The 18,748-nt window shown below is 35.1% G+C and overlaps 2 protein-coding genes across 2 annotated transcripts; one reads left to right on the top strand and one right to left on the bottom strand.

The window, feature by feature from the left end:
* The first annotated feature begins 267 nt into the window (after window positions 1-267).
* On the top strand, window positions 268-5,716 carry LOC105170741 (cell division cycle protein 48 homolog). The gene is made up of 9 exons (XM_011091643.3): window positions 268-425; window positions 566-731; window positions 1,625-1,853; window positions 1,957-2,723; window positions 2,814-3,035; window positions 3,138-3,209; window positions 3,317-3,598; window positions 3,834-4,193; window positions 5,237-5,716. Exons 1-9 carry the CDS (start codon window positions 397-399, stop codon window positions 5,528-5,530), a joined length of 2,421 nt encoding a protein of 806 aa, XP_011089945.1. The 5' UTR covers window positions 268-396; the 3' UTR covers window positions 5,531-5,716.
* A 4,914-nt stretch (window positions 5,717-10,630) lies between these two features.
* Window positions 10,631-13,176, bottom strand: LOC105170739 (high affinity nitrate transporter 2.4). The gene is made up of 3 exons (XM_011091642.3): window positions 12,292-13,176; window positions 12,054-12,169; window positions 10,631-11,517 (listed from the first exon to the last, which is right to left on the bottom strand). The coding sequence occupies exons 1-3, from the start codon at window positions 13,099-13,101 to the stop codon at window positions 10,851-10,853; spliced, it is 1,593 nt and encodes a 530-aa protein (XP_011089944.2). The 5' UTR covers window positions 13,102-13,176; the 3' UTR covers window positions 10,631-10,850.
* Window positions 13,177-18,748: the final 5,572 nt, after the last annotated feature.

Raw genomic sequence — 18,748 nt, 5'->3', positions numbered from 1 at the left:
TCATCTGTATATGAAATATATATTCGTTTTTGAGGCATATTTAATAAGTGTGCAGAATATAAACATAGTAATTATATCACTAAACAGTATTAATTAGTTACAACAAATACAAATGAATTACAATTAAGAGGAAACAGAACCAAAGAACAAAAAGTAAACGTGTTAGTTTTTAATTTTACCTAAAATTAATGAATTAATTAATTAATTAATTTAATGAATAGACGCTAAAGTGACCCGCTACGCCCCGCAACTTTAATAATACAGTGCGGTGCAGGGATATAAATAAATCACCAAAAAATATCTTTATATCTTCAGCTCATTACTGTTCCCTTTCTTCTCCCAAACGAAACCGCATCTCTGAATTCTCGATTCCTCTGTTCTCAGATCGCTGGAGATATGAGTCATCAAGCTGAATCATCGGACTCGTAAGTATACCCTAACTCATCGGTTCCTCACTCAACCAGCCTCCATTCTCAGATCGCTTTATTTTGTTTTTTCCTTTTTGATTTTTGTGGTTGGAGTAATCGCCGCGGGGAATCTGATGATATTTGCTGCTTTTGGACAGGAAAAGTGGGAAGAAGGACTTCTCGACCGCGATTTTGGAGCGCAAAAAGGCTGCGAATCGGTTAATTGTTGATGAGGCGGTCAACGACGATAACTCCGTTGTTTCACTCCACCCCGCTACCATGGAAAAGCTTCAGCTTTTCCGTGGAGACACTATCTTGATTAAGGTTCTAAGTTTTTTGTTTCGGCGGTTCTTGTTTTTAGTTTTTAGTGTTAGAAAGGGTTTTTCTTGTTTTATGGTAATAATGTTTTAGATATATTTGGTTGGGGAAATTGCATAAAGGAATACATTAGTGGAAGAATCGTTGCTGAATTTGCTTATTTTGGTTACAAATCTGAATGTGAATTATAAGAGGATTTGGAGGGAATTTTTTACTAATTTGTTTAGTCAGGGTATGTCTTTTGATCCGAGTGAAATACTGCGTGCAAAATGGAGTTTTGAGTCAAGTCACAAATGAAAATTTGTATCTTAGGTTTGATTAAGTTGGGTTAAATGAGAATGATAAATACAATGGTTAAATTGAGAACTTTTTGTGTTGTGCTTGGGGTCATTGATCTGCTCTTGACCTTATCCTTGATTTGTTTGGTGGTATGTTTCTGCTCAGAATTGAATTCACCATTTATGAGCACAAATGCCAAGTCTCCCCCCATGGTGTTTTACTGGCCCAAAGCAAGAATTCTTATGGTGTTTAACATAGTGTTTTAACAATGGTTATCCCCCAAGGATGTGTTTAAGATAGCTGCATTTGAAGTTATATTTGTTGCTATTTGTGTACATTGCCTGTTATACATATGTTTTAAGGCCAATTTCGGAGTTGATGTTATGGTCATAGTTATACCAATGTTTTAAGATCAGTTGGTGTTGATGTTATGGTCCTTATGACATATCAACAGGAGAAGCTACCTGACAATTTGTTATCTGTGTTCTGATTCTTTCTTTATTGAGTTTTCTCTATTTGATATATACAGATTCTATATGCTTGCAATGACCTTTATGGATGCAATTCATTTCTTTTTTATGAACTAAAATCATTAGCATCCTGCTTGTGGTGGCTTCCAGGGTAAGAAAAGAAAGGATACAGTCTGCATTGCCCTTGCTGATGAGACATGTGAAGAGCCAAAGATTAGGATGAATAAGGTTGTCAGGTCAAATTTGAAGGTTCGGCTGGGTGATGTTGTATCTGTGCATCAGTGCCCAGATGTTAAATATGGAAAGCGTGTACACATTCTGCCCTTTGATGATACAATAGAAGGTCTCACTGGGGATCTTTTTGATGCATATCTCAAACGTAAGCCCTTAAATCTTGTTAATGTTGTTATTTCTTTCCTGATTAATATTGGTTGAAACCAAATGAATGCAAGACTTGTTAACTTTTAATATCATTTGTGCAGCTTACTTTCTGGAGGCATATCGCCCTGTGAGGAAAGGAGATCATTTTCTTGTCAGAGGGGGTATGAGAAGTGTGGAATTTAAAGTCGTTGAGACTGACCCAGGGGAGTATTGTGTTGTGGCCCCTGATACTGAGATCTTCTGTGAAGGGGAACCTGTGAGGAGAGAAGATGAGGATAGGCTGGATGAGGTTGGCTATGATGATGTTGGTGGTGTTAGGAAGCAAATGGCACAAATCCGTGAATTGGTGGAATTGCCACTGAGGCATCCACAGCTTTTCAAATCTATTGGTGTAAAACCTCCCAAAGGAATTTTACTTTATGGGCCCCCAGGTTCTGGAAAGACTTTAATTGCTCGAGCTGTTGCCAACGAAACTGGTGCTTTCTTCTTTTTGATTAATGGGCCAGAAATTATGTCCAAATTGGCGGGAGAGAGTGAGAGCAATCTGAGGAAGGCATTTGAGGAAGCTGAGAAGAACGCTCCTTCTATTATTTTTATTGATGAAATTGACTCAATAGCACCTAAGCGAGAGAAGACACATGGAGAAGTCGAGAGGAGGATTGTTTCTCAACTCTTGACTCTCATGGATGGGTTGAAATCTCGTGCCCATGTTATTGTTATGGGGGCAACTAACAGGCCAAACAGCATTGACCCAGCTCTTAGAAGGTTTGGTAGGTTTGACAGGGAAATAGACATTGGTGTTCCTGATGAAGTTGGACGCCTTGAAGTTCTCAGGATTCATACCAAGAACATGAAGCTTTCTGATGATGTAAGGCCTACAGCGCCTACCTAGAATTTACACACAATTCTGCTCTGAACTTGATTAACTCACGCTGATGAGAGTTTTATGATTTTGCAGGTTGATTTAGAAAGAATAGCAAAAGATACCCATGGCTATGTTGGTGCAGATCTTGCAGCTCTCTGCACTGAAGCTGCGCTCCAGTGCATCAGAGAGAAAATGGATGTCATTGATTTGGAAGATGATTCAATTGATGCTGAGATACTGAATTCCATGGCTGTTACAAATGAGCACTTCCACACTGCTCTTGGGACAAGCAATCCTTCTGCTTTGCGTGAGACAGTAAGTGAAGGCTGGACGATAATAGCATCCACGAATCATCATTATTTATTCATTTTACTATCATATTTCATTTTCGTTTATGTCTTCTGATTTGTTGAACAGGTTGTTGAAGTGCCTAATGTTAGTTGGGAAGATATTGGAGGGCTTGAAAATGTCAAGAGGGAGCTTCAGGAGGTAATAATATTTATCAAGTCAGATATGAATTATGAATTTCAAAGCTCTATACTTAGGGTACTACACTGTTGAAGTTGATTACTGCTAACCTCTTTATTATCTTGTAGACGGTTCAATATCCTGTGGAACATCCAGAGAAGTTTGAAAAATTTGGTATGTCACCTTCGAAGGGTGTTCTCTTCTATGGTCCTCCTGGATGTGGTAAAACTTTACTAGCCAAGGCAATTGCAAATGAATGTCAAGCCAATTTCATCAGTGTAAAAGGACCTGAACTGCTCACGATGTGGTTTGGAGAGAGTGAAGCTAATGTCCGTGAAATATTTGACAAGGCTAGACAATCTGCTCCATGTGTTCTCTTCTTTGATGAGCTTGACTCTATTGCTACTCAGGTTATTCCCTTTCCCGTTGTTAATTAGCATACATGTACTTGTCTTTGTGATGAATTAATCACATACTAATACAAGTAAAAAGGGAATCAATCGACCAAAAGCCAAGTACCTTGATAATGCACTGAAATAAGGTAATAGAAGAAAGAATTACCAGAAAGGGGAGCTGCATTAGTGTATATATTTTGCTCAAAAACAATAAGTGCTTAGAGGTAACGAATCTTGGTATTTGGTACAGAGAGGTAGCAGTGTTGGAGATGCTGGTGGTGCTGCTGACCGAGTTCTCAACCAACTTCTGACTGAAATGGATGGCATGAATGCGAAAAAGACTGTTTTCATAATTGGGGCTACTAACAGGCCTGACATAATTGATCCTGCACTTCTTCGTCCAGGTCGTCTTGATCAGTTAATATATATTCCCCTGCCAGATGAGGATTCTCGTCATCAGATCTTCAAAGCCTGCCTCCGAAAATCACCACTTTCCAAAGATGTTGACCTGCGAGCTCTTGCCAAGTATACTCAAGGGTTTAGTGGCGCAGATATCACAGAAATATGTCAACGTGCGTGCAAATATGCCATAAGAGAGAATATTGAAAAAGTATGCTTTCATCCACTTTCTTTGATTACTTTTCCTCCATACTTCTGTGGATATTCATATCTTATTAATGTGTCTAAGAACAACACAGTCAGATTGCCGGAATATTTACTAAACACTAACATAGTGGAGTTATCAAGATTGACAAAGGATCTGACTGTTTGATGAAGAATGGATATCGAGTTTTTTTCTTCTTAAACAGTGACCTGCACATACATAACATTGGTTATCCTTTTCTGTTCCTTCAAACTTGGTTAAAATCCCTTGCATGACTTATTCTTGGGTTGGTTTGCTGAAGTTAATCGTGTGATCATCAACTTGATTAAAATCTCTATTTTCAGGTTACCTAGTGTTATTTTTTTTTGAGAATTGATTTTCATTCCAGGATCAGACATCTTCTGTGATGGTTATTTTAAAATTTGCTGGCCTAGAACTTGGTTTGAGTGATTTGAGTAAGCCAGTCAAGGAGTTTTTACACTTGTGACATGTACGTCAATTTGCCACAGGACTTTTTTGGTTTCCCTGCTCTCTGAAGAACTTATTTTTGAGTGGAAACTAGCAAACAAATTTTTTCTGTGCTTTCATGTTTGGTACTGTTGAATTTTGCTTTAACAAGATGTATTTTGTTGGAAAAAACCGTTTAGCCTATTTCTTGCAGTTTATTTAATATATGGGGAACAGACACAGCTTGAACAAGCTCCCAAAGAGGCTCCTTAATTGGCTTATTTTTTATGTAAAATGTAGTATCTAGCTGGTACGCCATGTTATTCCAATATATGCTTAACTGATCTATTGGTAACTTTAGCTGTCTTTAAGATTTCGTCATGCCCTCCTTTGTTCTCTCTATATGACAGCTGAAAAGAGTAGGGTTGGCTCTTGTGCAAAATAGGCTTCTTGGATGTTGCTTTGGGGTTATTAAGATGTAGTGTAATACCTCTGAGGCCGATGAACATATCTCCTTCTATTATGCCATCATCTATGGCATTTGCATCTATGAGGTTGAGGGATGAGCTTTCGACATTTCTGACAAATGGTGCTTGTTTCAGGACATAGAAAGGGAAAGGAGAAGAAGGGAAAATCCTGACTCCATGGACGAGGATGTTGATGATGAACTCTCGGAAATCAAGCCTGCTCATTTTGAGGAGTCCATGAAATATGCTCGTAGAAGTGTGAGTGATGCTGATATACGCAAGTACCAGGCTTTCGCCCAGACCTTGCAGCAGTCTCGTGGGTTCGGATCTGAATTCCGGTTTGCTGAATCTGCAGCTGGGACGACAACTGGGTCTGACCCATTTGCATCCTCGGCAGGTGGAGCTGACGAAGATGATTTGTATAGTTAGTGTCCCAGGACTCCAGGATTTACTTTGCAGCAACTCCCGGTTTCAATTAATTATGCACTGCTATTCATCAGAATGGGTGATCACTGCTTAAAAAACTATTCATACTTTTCAGGACGTGTGGGGCCGGAGTAACTTGAAGTTTAATTTTGCCTCTGCTTATATATTCTCGTTCTTTTATGGATTTAACACTGGGATATTGCCTGAAATATTATCTTATTCTAGCATTCATCCGAGTAACTTCTTGATTTTGACCCTTCTTAAGAGTCATTAGAACATTAACGAAAATGAGTGTATATTCCAAAGAATGATTCTCAAAACAAGGTGAGGGTTTAAACATTATCATTTTTCTGCTCTAAAGCTTATGTCGCGAAATGAGAGTGGGGTTTCAATATTGTGACTTTACACTGTATGAGAGCTAACAGTGTTACCTTGTTGTATACTTATTGTAAAAAGAGGATAGAAAGAAAATAAAAAAAAAAAGAAAATATTTTCTTGCCATCCAAAAAAAAAAAAGAGGAAGAAAAAAGGAAAGAAAAGAGTAAAATCTCTCCAAAAGAAATAAAAAGGCATAGCTCGAGAAGTTGTCAAAGGAATTTGGGGAATGGAATGACTAAATGAGTAGCTTTTGAGAGATTTGATTCATTGTTCACTCGATTTCTTGGTGTTCTGATTGATTTTCATGGAGCTTAACCTCATTATACTTAAATTTCAACCCCCCAAATTGAAGCCCCATTATAAGCAAATCAAAAAGTCCTTTGATCCATGTTTGTGCATATTTCAAAGTAATGGAGATGTGGTGTATAAGCAAGCTTATGGTGAAACATTGTTATAGCAAGTATTAAGAAAAACACTCAAATCATATACACTTGATAGAATGGAAAGCAGTGAGGAAGAGTCCACTAGTCTTGTATGTTTGATTTTAATGATGGTCACTGCGTAAAATCTTATTAAATGAGTTATTTGCTGTGCACACGGTTACAACTTGCCTTGAGTATGTTCAATTATAGAGAGGGCTTTGAATACGTAGCTGATTTTGATTTTGCTCGAGGACTAACAAAAGGTTAAGTGTGGGGGTATTTGATAAGTGCACAATTTATCATATTTTGATGATGGTTATACCTTCTTTTTGAGCTAAAATACTCTTAATTACATGGATTTATTACATTTCCAGCTCCATGGGACATCGATTATTCTATCCATCATTCTATCTTTTGAATTCTTTTTAGTTTTAATACATTACCTATTTGCTAATATAATTCCACTTATCTTTTGTGTGTTCTTCCATTAACATGTTAGGCTAATTTTTTTATTTTCTTGTCAATATTAAGGTGATTGCTTGATTCCTAAATATTGTGAGATCTAATTTATGCTTACTACCTTCGTTCAATAGATATTCATGTTATTCTTTGCGCTCTTACTACAAACATCTGATTTATGAATAATGTGGTCAGTTATTCATTATCAAGAAGATTTGCTTAGCTAATTGAACTTACAAATCCGTGTAATTGTTTGTTTAAGTTCAATAATTAGTAGCAACATAGCATGATTGATTATGTCACAATAGTTGATTATGTTATAGGAAAATCATGATCTAACTTAAATGAATCATCGTAGGAATTTTGTTAGTTAGAATCAAGTCTTTATAATTTTTAATGCTGTTGATGGAATAAATCTTTTGGACATTCCCAAAGTTGTCTATTGTTAGGAACTTAGCCAACCGTCGTACTTTGACTGACGAAAATGTAAGGTCATTAGGTCATAACAATGACCATAACTGATTTATTTATTTAAATAAGTGTTATATTTGCATCAATAATCAATCAATAAAATTAAGCATCAACCGAATATATCGTACCTTGCATCGGGGTAGTATCAATATAATTTTCTGCAAATATTAAATGAAGGTATATATATTAGAAACTTTTGGGAGGGTGTACTTACATTTGAAACAAAATTAAAGGGAGGTATATGTAATCATCAAACTGTTGAATCCATTTGTTTCATAGTAACAAATAATAACTATATTCGGTATAGTTATCTAAACTTGAAGGAAGATACATATAATTAATTAAACATAAATTTTAAGAAAAAATATTGTAATTATCTCTAAATAAAACACACAAAAATGCTTTCTTGCCTGTGGTTTAGGCCGACTACTTGAATCAGCTGACAACGACATGTTGGATTCAATTAATCACAAACCAATTTCTCAACTCATGAATTGTGATAAATAAATGTTGGGGGTCCAGATAGAGATTTATAGGGAAGTAAGATTATATGTCACATCTCCAAGAACACGGGATGTTAACACCCTAATAATCGTCTAATTATTTTATTGTTGTCAGCTCAGAAATATAATGAACAAGCATAGTTTACTAACTGCAAGTTGGGACATTATTAAAACCTTAAACCATGTTGTTTAATGTTTAGGACTCTCTCTCGATGGTGGAATGCCACTAAATATAGCAATGATCTGGCAAACAATGATGTCAAGCAAGAATATTATAAAGATCACTGCCGGGATATTTTCAGATTCTGATTTAGGTCCACGATTCTTTATGTTACAAAATTATTACAGGATTGATTTTTTGGAGTTATGAAATTATCACTTTTGTCCTTACTGTAAATTTTTTTTTAAAATAAATTGAAATTTATGAAAAATTTAGATGAGTTGGATGAAAAAATTATTTTAAAAAAAAATCATTTAGTTCATAAAAAATTTAAAAAAAATTAAAAAATAAGTAAAATTATAATTTATAATCCACAAAAATATTTTAGTCAGTTTATCATGAAAAATGGATGACAACCTAACGAAAACAAACTAATTAGATCAGTTTAAGTAATGCTTCAAAAGATTTAAGGCAAATTTGAAGTATTAAGCATAATATTTTGGCTTGGCTGTTAAAAACTATAAATTCTTTTGTGAATTTATTATAGTCCGTAAAATTTTCAGCCTAAACTAACGTCATTTGGGTACTGATTTGTTTTCAACCTATTAGGACTCGACGAAATTTAAAACACTAAACATAAACAAAAGATTTCCCAAAATTTCATGATAATGAATAGCAGAATAGAGAATTTATAATAATAATTTAAGATAAAAAATTAACTCATCAAATGATTCAAAAGATACTTAGAAGCACAAGATCATTTAATTACAAGCTTGACGAGCTAACTTATACGAGAATGAAAGTCAAATTGTTGAGTAAAAGATAAATTAAATACATCAATTGAAATTTATACAATTTTTTCTTTGGAATAATTATTGTTTTCATTTTGATATTTAAGAATAAGATGGTCATTACATAAGAAAATAATTAAAAAAAATAAATAAATAACATCAATTGGGTATCAAAATAATATTAATGGTGGAACTCCTGTACCAATCGAGTCATTTAATTTAGAGTCCCCTCTCATAAGGTTTGGTGTAATTACATGTAAATCCCATGTGGTTTGAAAAATTATATCTAGAATCCCTAAGGTTTGCTTTCGTCTAACAAATAAGTCACCTAGCAACGCGAACTTGACAATTGCATCGGTAGGAGCAGTTGTTGGCGAAACGGAGAACGCATATATTTGTTCTCAGCCGGTTACTCCATGCATGGAGGTTCCAGGCGAATCTCGATCAACATGCGCAATTTTCACACAAGCCTAGACTTTGAAGATACTAAGGATGAGAAAAGGAAAGGGTTTTTTTATAGTGAGAGAGGTGTTGAGATTGAGGAAAGCAGAATCCAGGGGAGGCTGTATTTGGCGCTGATTCTTTTTACATAAATCCTAATATAGAACTGCCAAGGGAAACATCCTTGTTCGTGGTGTGGTCATTCTAGAGTCTCGTGGGGTGCTCCAAGGATCAAATACCTGTTTACGGGGAAATTCGTGTATTTTTACCTCCCCATAACTTTGAATCTTTTTTCTAAAAAATTAAATAATTATCTAATATCAAATTGGTTGGCAGAATCAAGATGCCCTTTTGGAGTACTGAAACCATGCATGTTTAGTATTATATTGTTTCATTTGGAATAATTAACCTGGATAGTAACTGGATACAGTAAGCTCAAACCATATGTAAATTCAAAGGAAACACAATTTGATCCTCAACTATAGGAAAATTAATTCCAGTTCTGAGTGAATGAGTATATGATCATAGTCAAAATTGAAGTATCAATCATTATATATATATATTAGTACGTGTATCACATTTATTATGTGATTGACCACTTTCTCTAAACTATATACCAATTACACAACAAATATATTACACATGACATATAATTAATTTAAATTCAACCGAATTCGGTCCAAACTAGAATTTCCCATACCTCAATCTCCACAGTCTCACCCTCCCCCGAGATTTATGTGAATGCGTCCATACCTAAAACTTTCTTTTTCTCCTAAAACATTAAAAGATCTCCAATTTTTTTTATTTTGTGTTTAAGTTTAAGTACTTGAGTTCTTTCTCATACAACAAATAAACTCAGAATAAAATCACATTCCACGAAATGGAGAATTTCCCATAGCTTTTTAAGAGTTGATGTGATGATTTATACTCATTCTTATGTATAAAATATTTTAAAATATAAAAACTTATTTATTATAAAAAAATAAAAACCACATGTCAGAACGGCCGATTGTTTACAAGCATGTATCTAGACTGCTTCATGGTAAACAACAGGCAACGAAAATGGTGACATCACCTAGTAACAAAATATATTTCCTATTATGCCCTTCAACGTTTGTTTGAACTTTTTCTGGATAATTTATTTTCTTAATTTTTGGGAGATTTCTGTTTAAAGACATTCATAATAATAAAGGATAAATTTATTATTATACATGCACACATTGGGTACTTTATTTTCATCGCCTTTAACACTCGAGGGTATAGTATTAGTAATTATAAAATTCTCGTGCCAAAAATTAATTTGAACAAATTTTTTCAAGGAACAAATATTTTTTGCAATTAAATTTCACAAATATATAAAACGGAATATACTCATGAAATACGAAATTATAACAGAAGATACGATCGAATAATTTGTTCCAACAAGACTTGTCAAACAAATGCAGCATTCATACATAGAGAAAAGAAACATAAGTAGCTTGCGCCAATAAATCTATATATATATATAGTATAATCTTATTGTTCGTATGATGACAAGACAATTAATGTTTTCATTACAAAAACGGGCAAGAAACACACACACATTTATATATATATATATATATATTACGCATTCCCGCACATCATCATTCAAATCCACTTGCTCCTCCTCCTCAGGAAATTTAATTTCAGTCATACTATTTTTTATATCTACTTAACTTAAACATGGTTTGGCGTTGAATTCGGGGGAGTAGGCGCGGAAACCACACGGCTGCCGCGTTCAGATCGGCTGTTCTCGGCAAACTTGAGGCTGTTGTGGTGCATACCCTTCTTCTTCTCCTCCTCAGTGTACTCAGATGAGTAGTAATGTTCTTCGCTTGCCTTGTCGGCGTCTTTTGTGGGCGGAAGGAACATGCTGCCCCACTGCGGGAAGTGGACTAACGTCACAGGCAGAGTGCAGGCTATGATCATTATCCCCATGTATGAGAGCCCAGTTGCAGTTGAGTACTTGGAGCTTGTGAAAAACAGGAGTTGAGTTAAGCCGGAGCCAAAGTTTCCTCCGGCGCCTGTCATGCCGGAGATTACTCCTAATGATCGTCTCGAAATGAAAGGGATGATGCCAAAGGTTGCGCCACAGGCGGCCTGAGCTCCGACGGAGAAGATGATCATGAAGGTGACGGCGAGAGGAAGGGAGTTGGCCCTGCCGAGAAGAAGACAGAAGGTGCCGCCGAGTGTTTGGAGGATCCACAGTGTCCATAGTCGGCCCCTCATTCCAAATTTTCTGGCTGAGTAGTCGGAGGCAAAGCCACCGAAGGGGCGGGCAACGATGTTAGCCATGCCGAATGTGGCTGCTATGGTTCCAGCTGTGTGGAGCTTCAGGTCGAATCTGTAAAATAAATCAGTGCTTGATCAGGGTCCTTGCATCATGTTTAATTTGTGCATAAAAAATGAAGTATAATTTATTACAATGACTTTCTTAATGAGTAAAATGATTATAATTTGTCTTCTCCTCTAATAATCATCTAAGTAATATTTTATATACTAGTGAGACCGTTTTGTTTGAACATGAAACACTTAAAAGATTGATGGAGGGTTAATGTTGCTATTTTTGAGAAATATAGGATGTAATTCTTCTGCTACTACTTGTATATATAAACGATGTAATTTTTATAATGATATGGAAATTGAGAAAAGGGTGTCTCTAGTTTTAAAATTGAAGGGGTTATAGAGTGCAAAATTTTCAATTCCATTTTGGTATTTCACATTAATATTATATTGTGTATTTTTTAGGGGTCTACTTTTACATGCAATATATGTTAATATAATTATAATTTTTAATTTTTGAAAAGAGACGGATCATGATTGTTATATAATATAAAAGTGCGATACATAATTTGAAAGGTTGAGAGAGAGAAAGTAGACCTGTCGTAAAAATACTCTGCAATCACATTATCAGTTGACAATTCAACTCCCATAGAGTATCCATAGAGGAGGACGAAGATCCAGGTTCTATAGTTTGTCACAGCATACAACAACACCTGAATATACAATATACACATATTGCTCATTACTCCAATTAAAAAACCAAAATTCATCAAGTAACATTGATCACAGAATGAAGTAGTTGAAATTGATTATTGAAAAAATTAGTCGATCTAACCTTTCCAAATTTGTCTTTAGCAACTTCTCCCTTCTTCTGCAGGGCACTGAGGTTTCCGTCAGGCAAGTCCTGGCCTAGAGTCATCACCAGAATCCCCATGATCACATGAAGCCACCCCGGAATGAAAAAGGCGATTCTCCAGGCCGTAAATGGCGTCGATCCCGTCCTCCTGATTATGTCGTAAAGCAATGGCATTATCAGCTGAGTGGCGCCGCCGCCCATATTCCCCCACCCCGCTGCAGTGCCGTTCACCAGCCCTATAATCTTAGTGTTGAACATAGTGCTCATCCAGTACTGGCACGAAACGAAGGTCGCCAGAGAAAACCCGATCATGAAACGCACAGCCAAGTACCCGCCTGCCGACGACACAAACGACATGCAAAACACCGTCGGGGCCGACATCATGATGAGGAACGCGCAGCCATAGCGCGGGCCGAGGAGATCGCAAACGGCACCCATCACCAGCCTGGAGAATATGCTCCCCGAAACCGAGGCGACCCCAGCGTTGCCGATGTCGCTCTTGGTGAGGTTCAGATTATCCCGGATAATCGGGACAAGCGGCGCCGCCGCAAATGTGGAGACGAAACAGGTGAAAAACGAGATCCAGGAGAGATGAAAAGTGCGCATGTGGGGATTGGCTAGGGAAAAGAGCTTGAATTTCTTGGCCTTGTGCTCGGAGTCCACCGGCAGGTCGAACTTCGCCGTCGTATCCGTGGGGACAGTGGAAGATGCCACGGAGAAAGCAAGAACAGGCTCCCTGCCTGTGACTCCATGCATGGAGCTGCCTGGAGACCCTTCGATATCAGCCATGAATTAATTTGAATTCTGGAAGTGTTTTATGAGAAGGTTGAAATGTGTTTGATTGTATTGATGAAAGAAAGAATTAGTAGGTTGATGTTTATATAGGGTAAGGAGTTGACATTTTGGTTGGCTTTTAACGAGGCAGTGGAGTTGAGTAATTGTTTAATGAGAGAGAGAGAGAGAGAATGGCAGTTCGCCGCAGTTGAGGAAGAAGGCTATTAATTAGCCTCACCGTATATCCCAAAGGATCATATAAATATTCAAATTAGGGGATCCAATTGCCAGATACAGCCTCAGATTCACTGGAATCAAAATTTCCAGATGTAACCTTTGATTCATATGTCATATGTGTGTGTGTGTGTGTGTGCCATTAATTCTTCTTATATTAATTAATTTCTTGGTTGCAGCTGTCTCCTGTATGTAAATTCTGCTCCAATTTACTTTACCGGGCATGGAAGCTTAGCTCATTTTGATGTTTTCCCAGTTTTAAGCTAAGGGTAAAAATGGTATCTCTCCAAAAACTTTGATGATTGCCAATCTTGGAGATTATCAAAAACAGACATTTTCCGGTCGCTAATTATTATTATTATTATTTAGAACTCGAGAAATTGATTACCATAAAGATTATACTCAAATTGACAAAGCATGTCGACTCTAAATAATTAGGTTTTGTAATTTAATTAATTTCATTTTAAAAAATAATATGAATATATATATATATAGTGTTTCTCATCTGTATATTCTTCCCTCTTATATCTGCCCTCACCTTATTTATTTTTCCCCTCTTCCTCACCATACAAATTATTTAAAAAATTTACCTATCTTCTTTTTATTATTTCATATTATTTTGAATTAATTGTTCGTTTTTTCGCTTACAAAAAATCAAGATGTACATTGAAATATAAGAAAGTATATAGGCTGAATAAGTACTTTTTATATATGTCCTTTGAAAATTTAAGCTTGTGAGAAGAATGCTAATTATAGTATACTTGAGCAAAATAATGCAAGTTGTTTGACTCTGTGGTTGCACAAGTGATTATGACGTTTGAATTCCTAATTTTATAATTCATTATATTATTATAGTTGAATTCCAAAATTATCCTTATTCTTATGTCAAGAATTCTACCAAGTGATAAATTAAAGTATTACTTAATCAGTATAATATGTAAATATGAAAAATAATAATAGGATTAAAAGCTATAAATTATAATTTTTATCAAAACATAGTTTTGATATAATTTAATTCCAAAAGTGATAATGGAAAAATGGTCCAACAATATAAAATCCAATTAAAGAGGCAGGTAATATGAACACGGAACTGATCTTTGGGGACAAATTGTTGAACTGAAGAAGTTGCTTACGTTTGATATCAGTTCATACCTACTGCAATTTGGTTGAAATCAAGTAGGAATTAGTTAATACCTCATTAATGAGTCATTAAGGTAAGCAACATACATAGAGTAAGCTGTTGCTTCTTGCAGCATGATTTCAACTTTACAGGATCATGAAAAGGTCTGTAAGAATAACCTCTGTTTGGTTCAAGAATTTTCCTGAGCAATTGATCACAAAATATGAAGGGTCAATTTACTAAATATCAATCTGTCTATTGAATGATAATTATTTTGATTTGTCGCAATATAATTATTGGTGAGAATAATTTTATCTAATATTGTCACTTTAGGCAGTAACACGTTTATAGTGAAATACAAATAAAGTGGCAATGAGTATTTATTGACGCTAAGTCGTCCTTACACAAGTGTCACACTAATTATTATTAGTGACAATTTTTATGCATATTTTTTGGTATTACTAGTTCTTGCGAGAAATAATTTTTACAAAATTACAGTCGTCATTAAGACTATGAAACTTATGATTGTTTGTACGTCGGTGAAGGAAAATACTAAAAGAAGGAAAGCAAAAATTAAGGAAATACAAAATCTCAAGTTTGTAAGAATAAGGAGAGAACAATGAGGCCTAACTCAATTGACAAAGCTTATGTGTGGGATGTTGTGTCTACTGAATAGTAGGTGCCTTGTTTCTATTGAATAATATGTGTTGTTTCTACTATAATAGTAGGTGTTGGTTAAATTAAGTTCATATTAAAACCAGTGTTACTAACCGAAAAATTAGTAAATTAAATATGGCGAAATTATCTTATTTTAGAAGAATTTCAATACCATTTCATACGACTTGCAAGTCAATCGGGCCATAAGTTGGATCAAGGTCATTAATTCTGATGGGGAGAACCCTAACTTACAGGCTGAATATCGAAAATATCCTTAATGAAGGGTATTTTCGTTATTTGAAAGCCCAGGATCCGCGCATCTACGATGGCGCGTCAGATAGACCCATTTTGTGGCCGAAAACCCAATTCAGGGAGGGTCGTTATTCGAGGATGCCTATTACCTTGATGGTGACCCGTGGCCCAAGCAACAGTATCCACATAGGCCTATAAATACCACGACGCAATACTTTTTGAGGTAACTGTTATTCTTGTTTTCAATCTATATTCACCTGATCACATATTTTTACCTCGAACACCACTAACTTGAGCGGCAGAGGGTTGTTGTCGGGGATGCACCCGACGAGTTTCACGTTTTTATTTTGTTTTCAGGAGCCCATTACTCGATCTTGGTAGACTAAGCATTCAGCCGAGAGGTCAACCCTTAAAGTCACGAAGCTCCAGCAAATCAAATTCCTCCCACATTGGAAATAACTGCAATTTCATATCATATTAATTAGTGTTTTTGTTTTATGCATTTAGCATATGAACTCACACTTGAAAATTTCTTACACATGTTTGTATGTAAATAACCACCCAAAATTGCTGCTTCCGAGGATGTCCAAGAGAATATACTATATTCATATGGTTATCACCTTAACCTTTCAGAACCCCTGGGAGTCTGTGGTGGGACTTTTGATTCCTCTGCAGAATAACTGGAAACCTATTTTTTTCAAGATATTCTTTCCTATGTTTTCTAATTAATCGATTATAATTATATAATAAATTTTAATATTAATGATTATGTCAATTAATATATCTGCTTAGTAAAAATTTTAAAAATTGAACTTATAAAATTCGAAAATAAAATATTAGAAGCTTATAAACTCCTTTAATAAATTAGCATCATTAATATTTTATAAGCTTCATAATTTTGTTCTATTCAAATACTTTAAGAGTTGTATGCTCTAAAAATCTTCAAAATATGTAAATTTATAAGATGTTTTAAATAAATTTAGCCAAACACATGTAATAGTCACATAAAATTGAAATTGGAACGATGACTTCATGGCTTCACCTTCACGAATTAAGTAATTAAGTATTTTTTCCCCTATCGATTCAATCAATAAATTTGAGATAGAATGAACTGATATTATAATAAATTTACATTAAAGTAGACAAATATTTATTTTCTGGTGGGACTTAAATTTATATTTTAAAATTTATTTATGAGACCTCAACCTTAATTAATTAGGACACGAATACATCAATGATTAAGTTAAGTCTTTCTTACACCACTTCTCAAGATTTTTGTGAATATTCATACGAACAAATTTTGGATGTGGGATAAGTCCTTGCCATGATCTCTTATCCTAATTGGTGGGATAGGTGATAAGAAGGACTCCATCGATGATTCGAATCAAGACATGATATATACTATTGTCGAAGCATTGCGTGGAGATTAGTTCAACAGCTTGTGTACAACTCATTGCTACGCCAATTAATTTGAAAAAGACCACAGCAAAAGAAATAGCAACATATATTTATTATTAGCAAAATCGAAATTTTTGTTTAATGACTATTTTAGTCCTTTTAGATTTGTGATTGGTAATTTTATTTATTTATTTATTTTTGAGTAAATCAATTACAATTACGTAGATTATGAATTTTAATAGCAATTAATATACCAATTATTAATATAATTTATCAATAACTAACTAACAACTATTATTACAATAGATCAACACTCACATGTTGATAAGATTCCAACCTTATGACCTTATGGTTATTGAGTTTCAATTTCGCTGATTAAAGATCTTATTAATGGATCTACGATTGATAATTAAGGATACAATTAAAACGGAATCGCTCATTGAGAATTTTAAAGAAATTGGCATGTTACTCTTAGGAGACAGTTTGGTCTTTCCTGTTAATCAAGTGATTACATGGATTTGAGAATTATAGAAGTGTATTAAAATAAGATTGTTCTATATAGAAGAAAAATATTTATATATTATGTAAAACTAATTAAGCTCTATTTATATAGCATCAAATTGTTTCGTTGAACTAATGAAATAGCCATTTCTCAATCTCACTATGTCGAGAATGAAATTGAGAAATTTGGTTATTAAAACAGTAGAATTGTTAAGACAGCATAGATTCTTCTGTAGCTCTATTTAAAAATAAAAGTATTGTTTCGGTTGCACGACTAAGATATTCCCAAATTATTGAGAGCTTACAGTATCTAGCAAATGGCACAAGATTAGATATATCTTTTTTTTGTCTCGAAACTGGCTAGATATATTAGTTGCCCTGACAGAATCCATTGGGGTTCTTTGGATAGGGTACTAAGATACCTGAAGGCCACGGTGTCACTGACCATACATTATGGTTGATTCCTTATTGTTCTTGAGAGATATAATGATGCTAGCTGGATAATCAAACATTCCAAGAGTAATGGGTGTTCAGGATATGTGTTTACCTTAGGTGCGGGCGTAGTTTTTTGGAAGTCTGCAAAATAGACTTTAATAACCCGATCTACTTTTAAAGTTGAGTTGTGTGCGTTGGATACGACTGGTACCAAGGCAGAATGACTATTTGGGTTGCTATCACAACTTCCAATTGTAAGCCAGCCTCTTCTATCTATTGTTGTACATTGGGATAGTCAAACCATAATTGCAAAAGTGAGGAGTCGTAAATACAACCAAAAGACCAAAAGACACATCCAAGTTAGACTGAAGTGTATAAGGGCGTTGATAAATATATAAGATGTTGTGGGGGTGATTTTACACTCTCATATATTATTATCCAACATAGGAAGTTTATCAATACAATAAACTCCTTATATTAAGTTCAAGTCCAAATTTGAATTTGAAGTGTTATGGAGACTAGAGTGAAATGGGATTATCCTACATGCGCGCCGCCCGCCCGCCCCCCTGACCCGGCTCTGGCTCCGAGCGACGGGCATTTAGGCGAGTGTTCCAATCTTAGGATTTTGCACTAAAAATATTTCGAACAATTTAAATTTTGAATTTTCAAAAATCAAGATATTTATTTTTTAAACAGTAGCTGATTAATTTTTTTAACTCATTTTCAGTTTTAGATGCTTTGTTTAAATGCCATGATTGGCAAAATTGAAACATCTCCTGCTGTTACATTTTGGTTAAATGTTGCACTAAAGACGGTGTTTAATGGACAGTTGCTATCAAGCATATAAAAGGTTGATGGTGAAACCCATTTTATACACAACACTACAATCTGTCTTCTTTGGCTCGTGTTCTCTCTCAAAGTTCTATTATTTGAGCTTAAGTCTTGCAATGAGTTTGCGAGTGTTTTTCGAGATGTTCGTTTGTATAGTGTTGTACTGAACGAATTGTAATCATCTTATCTTGGGAGAAAGAACGTTGTACTCGAAACACTTGACACGAGTATTTA

The sequence above is a fragment of the Sesamum indicum genome, linkage group LG9, assembly GCF_026168435.1.
Source record: "Sesamum indicum cultivar Baizhima isolate 11 linkage group LG9, ASM2616843v1, whole genome shotgun sequence".
In the NCBI taxonomy this organism is placed as follows: domain Eukaryota; kingdom Viridiplantae; phylum Streptophyta; class Magnoliopsida; order Lamiales; family Pedaliaceae; genus Sesamum; species Sesamum indicum.
This window is presented reverse-complemented; position numbering and strand designations above follow the sequence as displayed.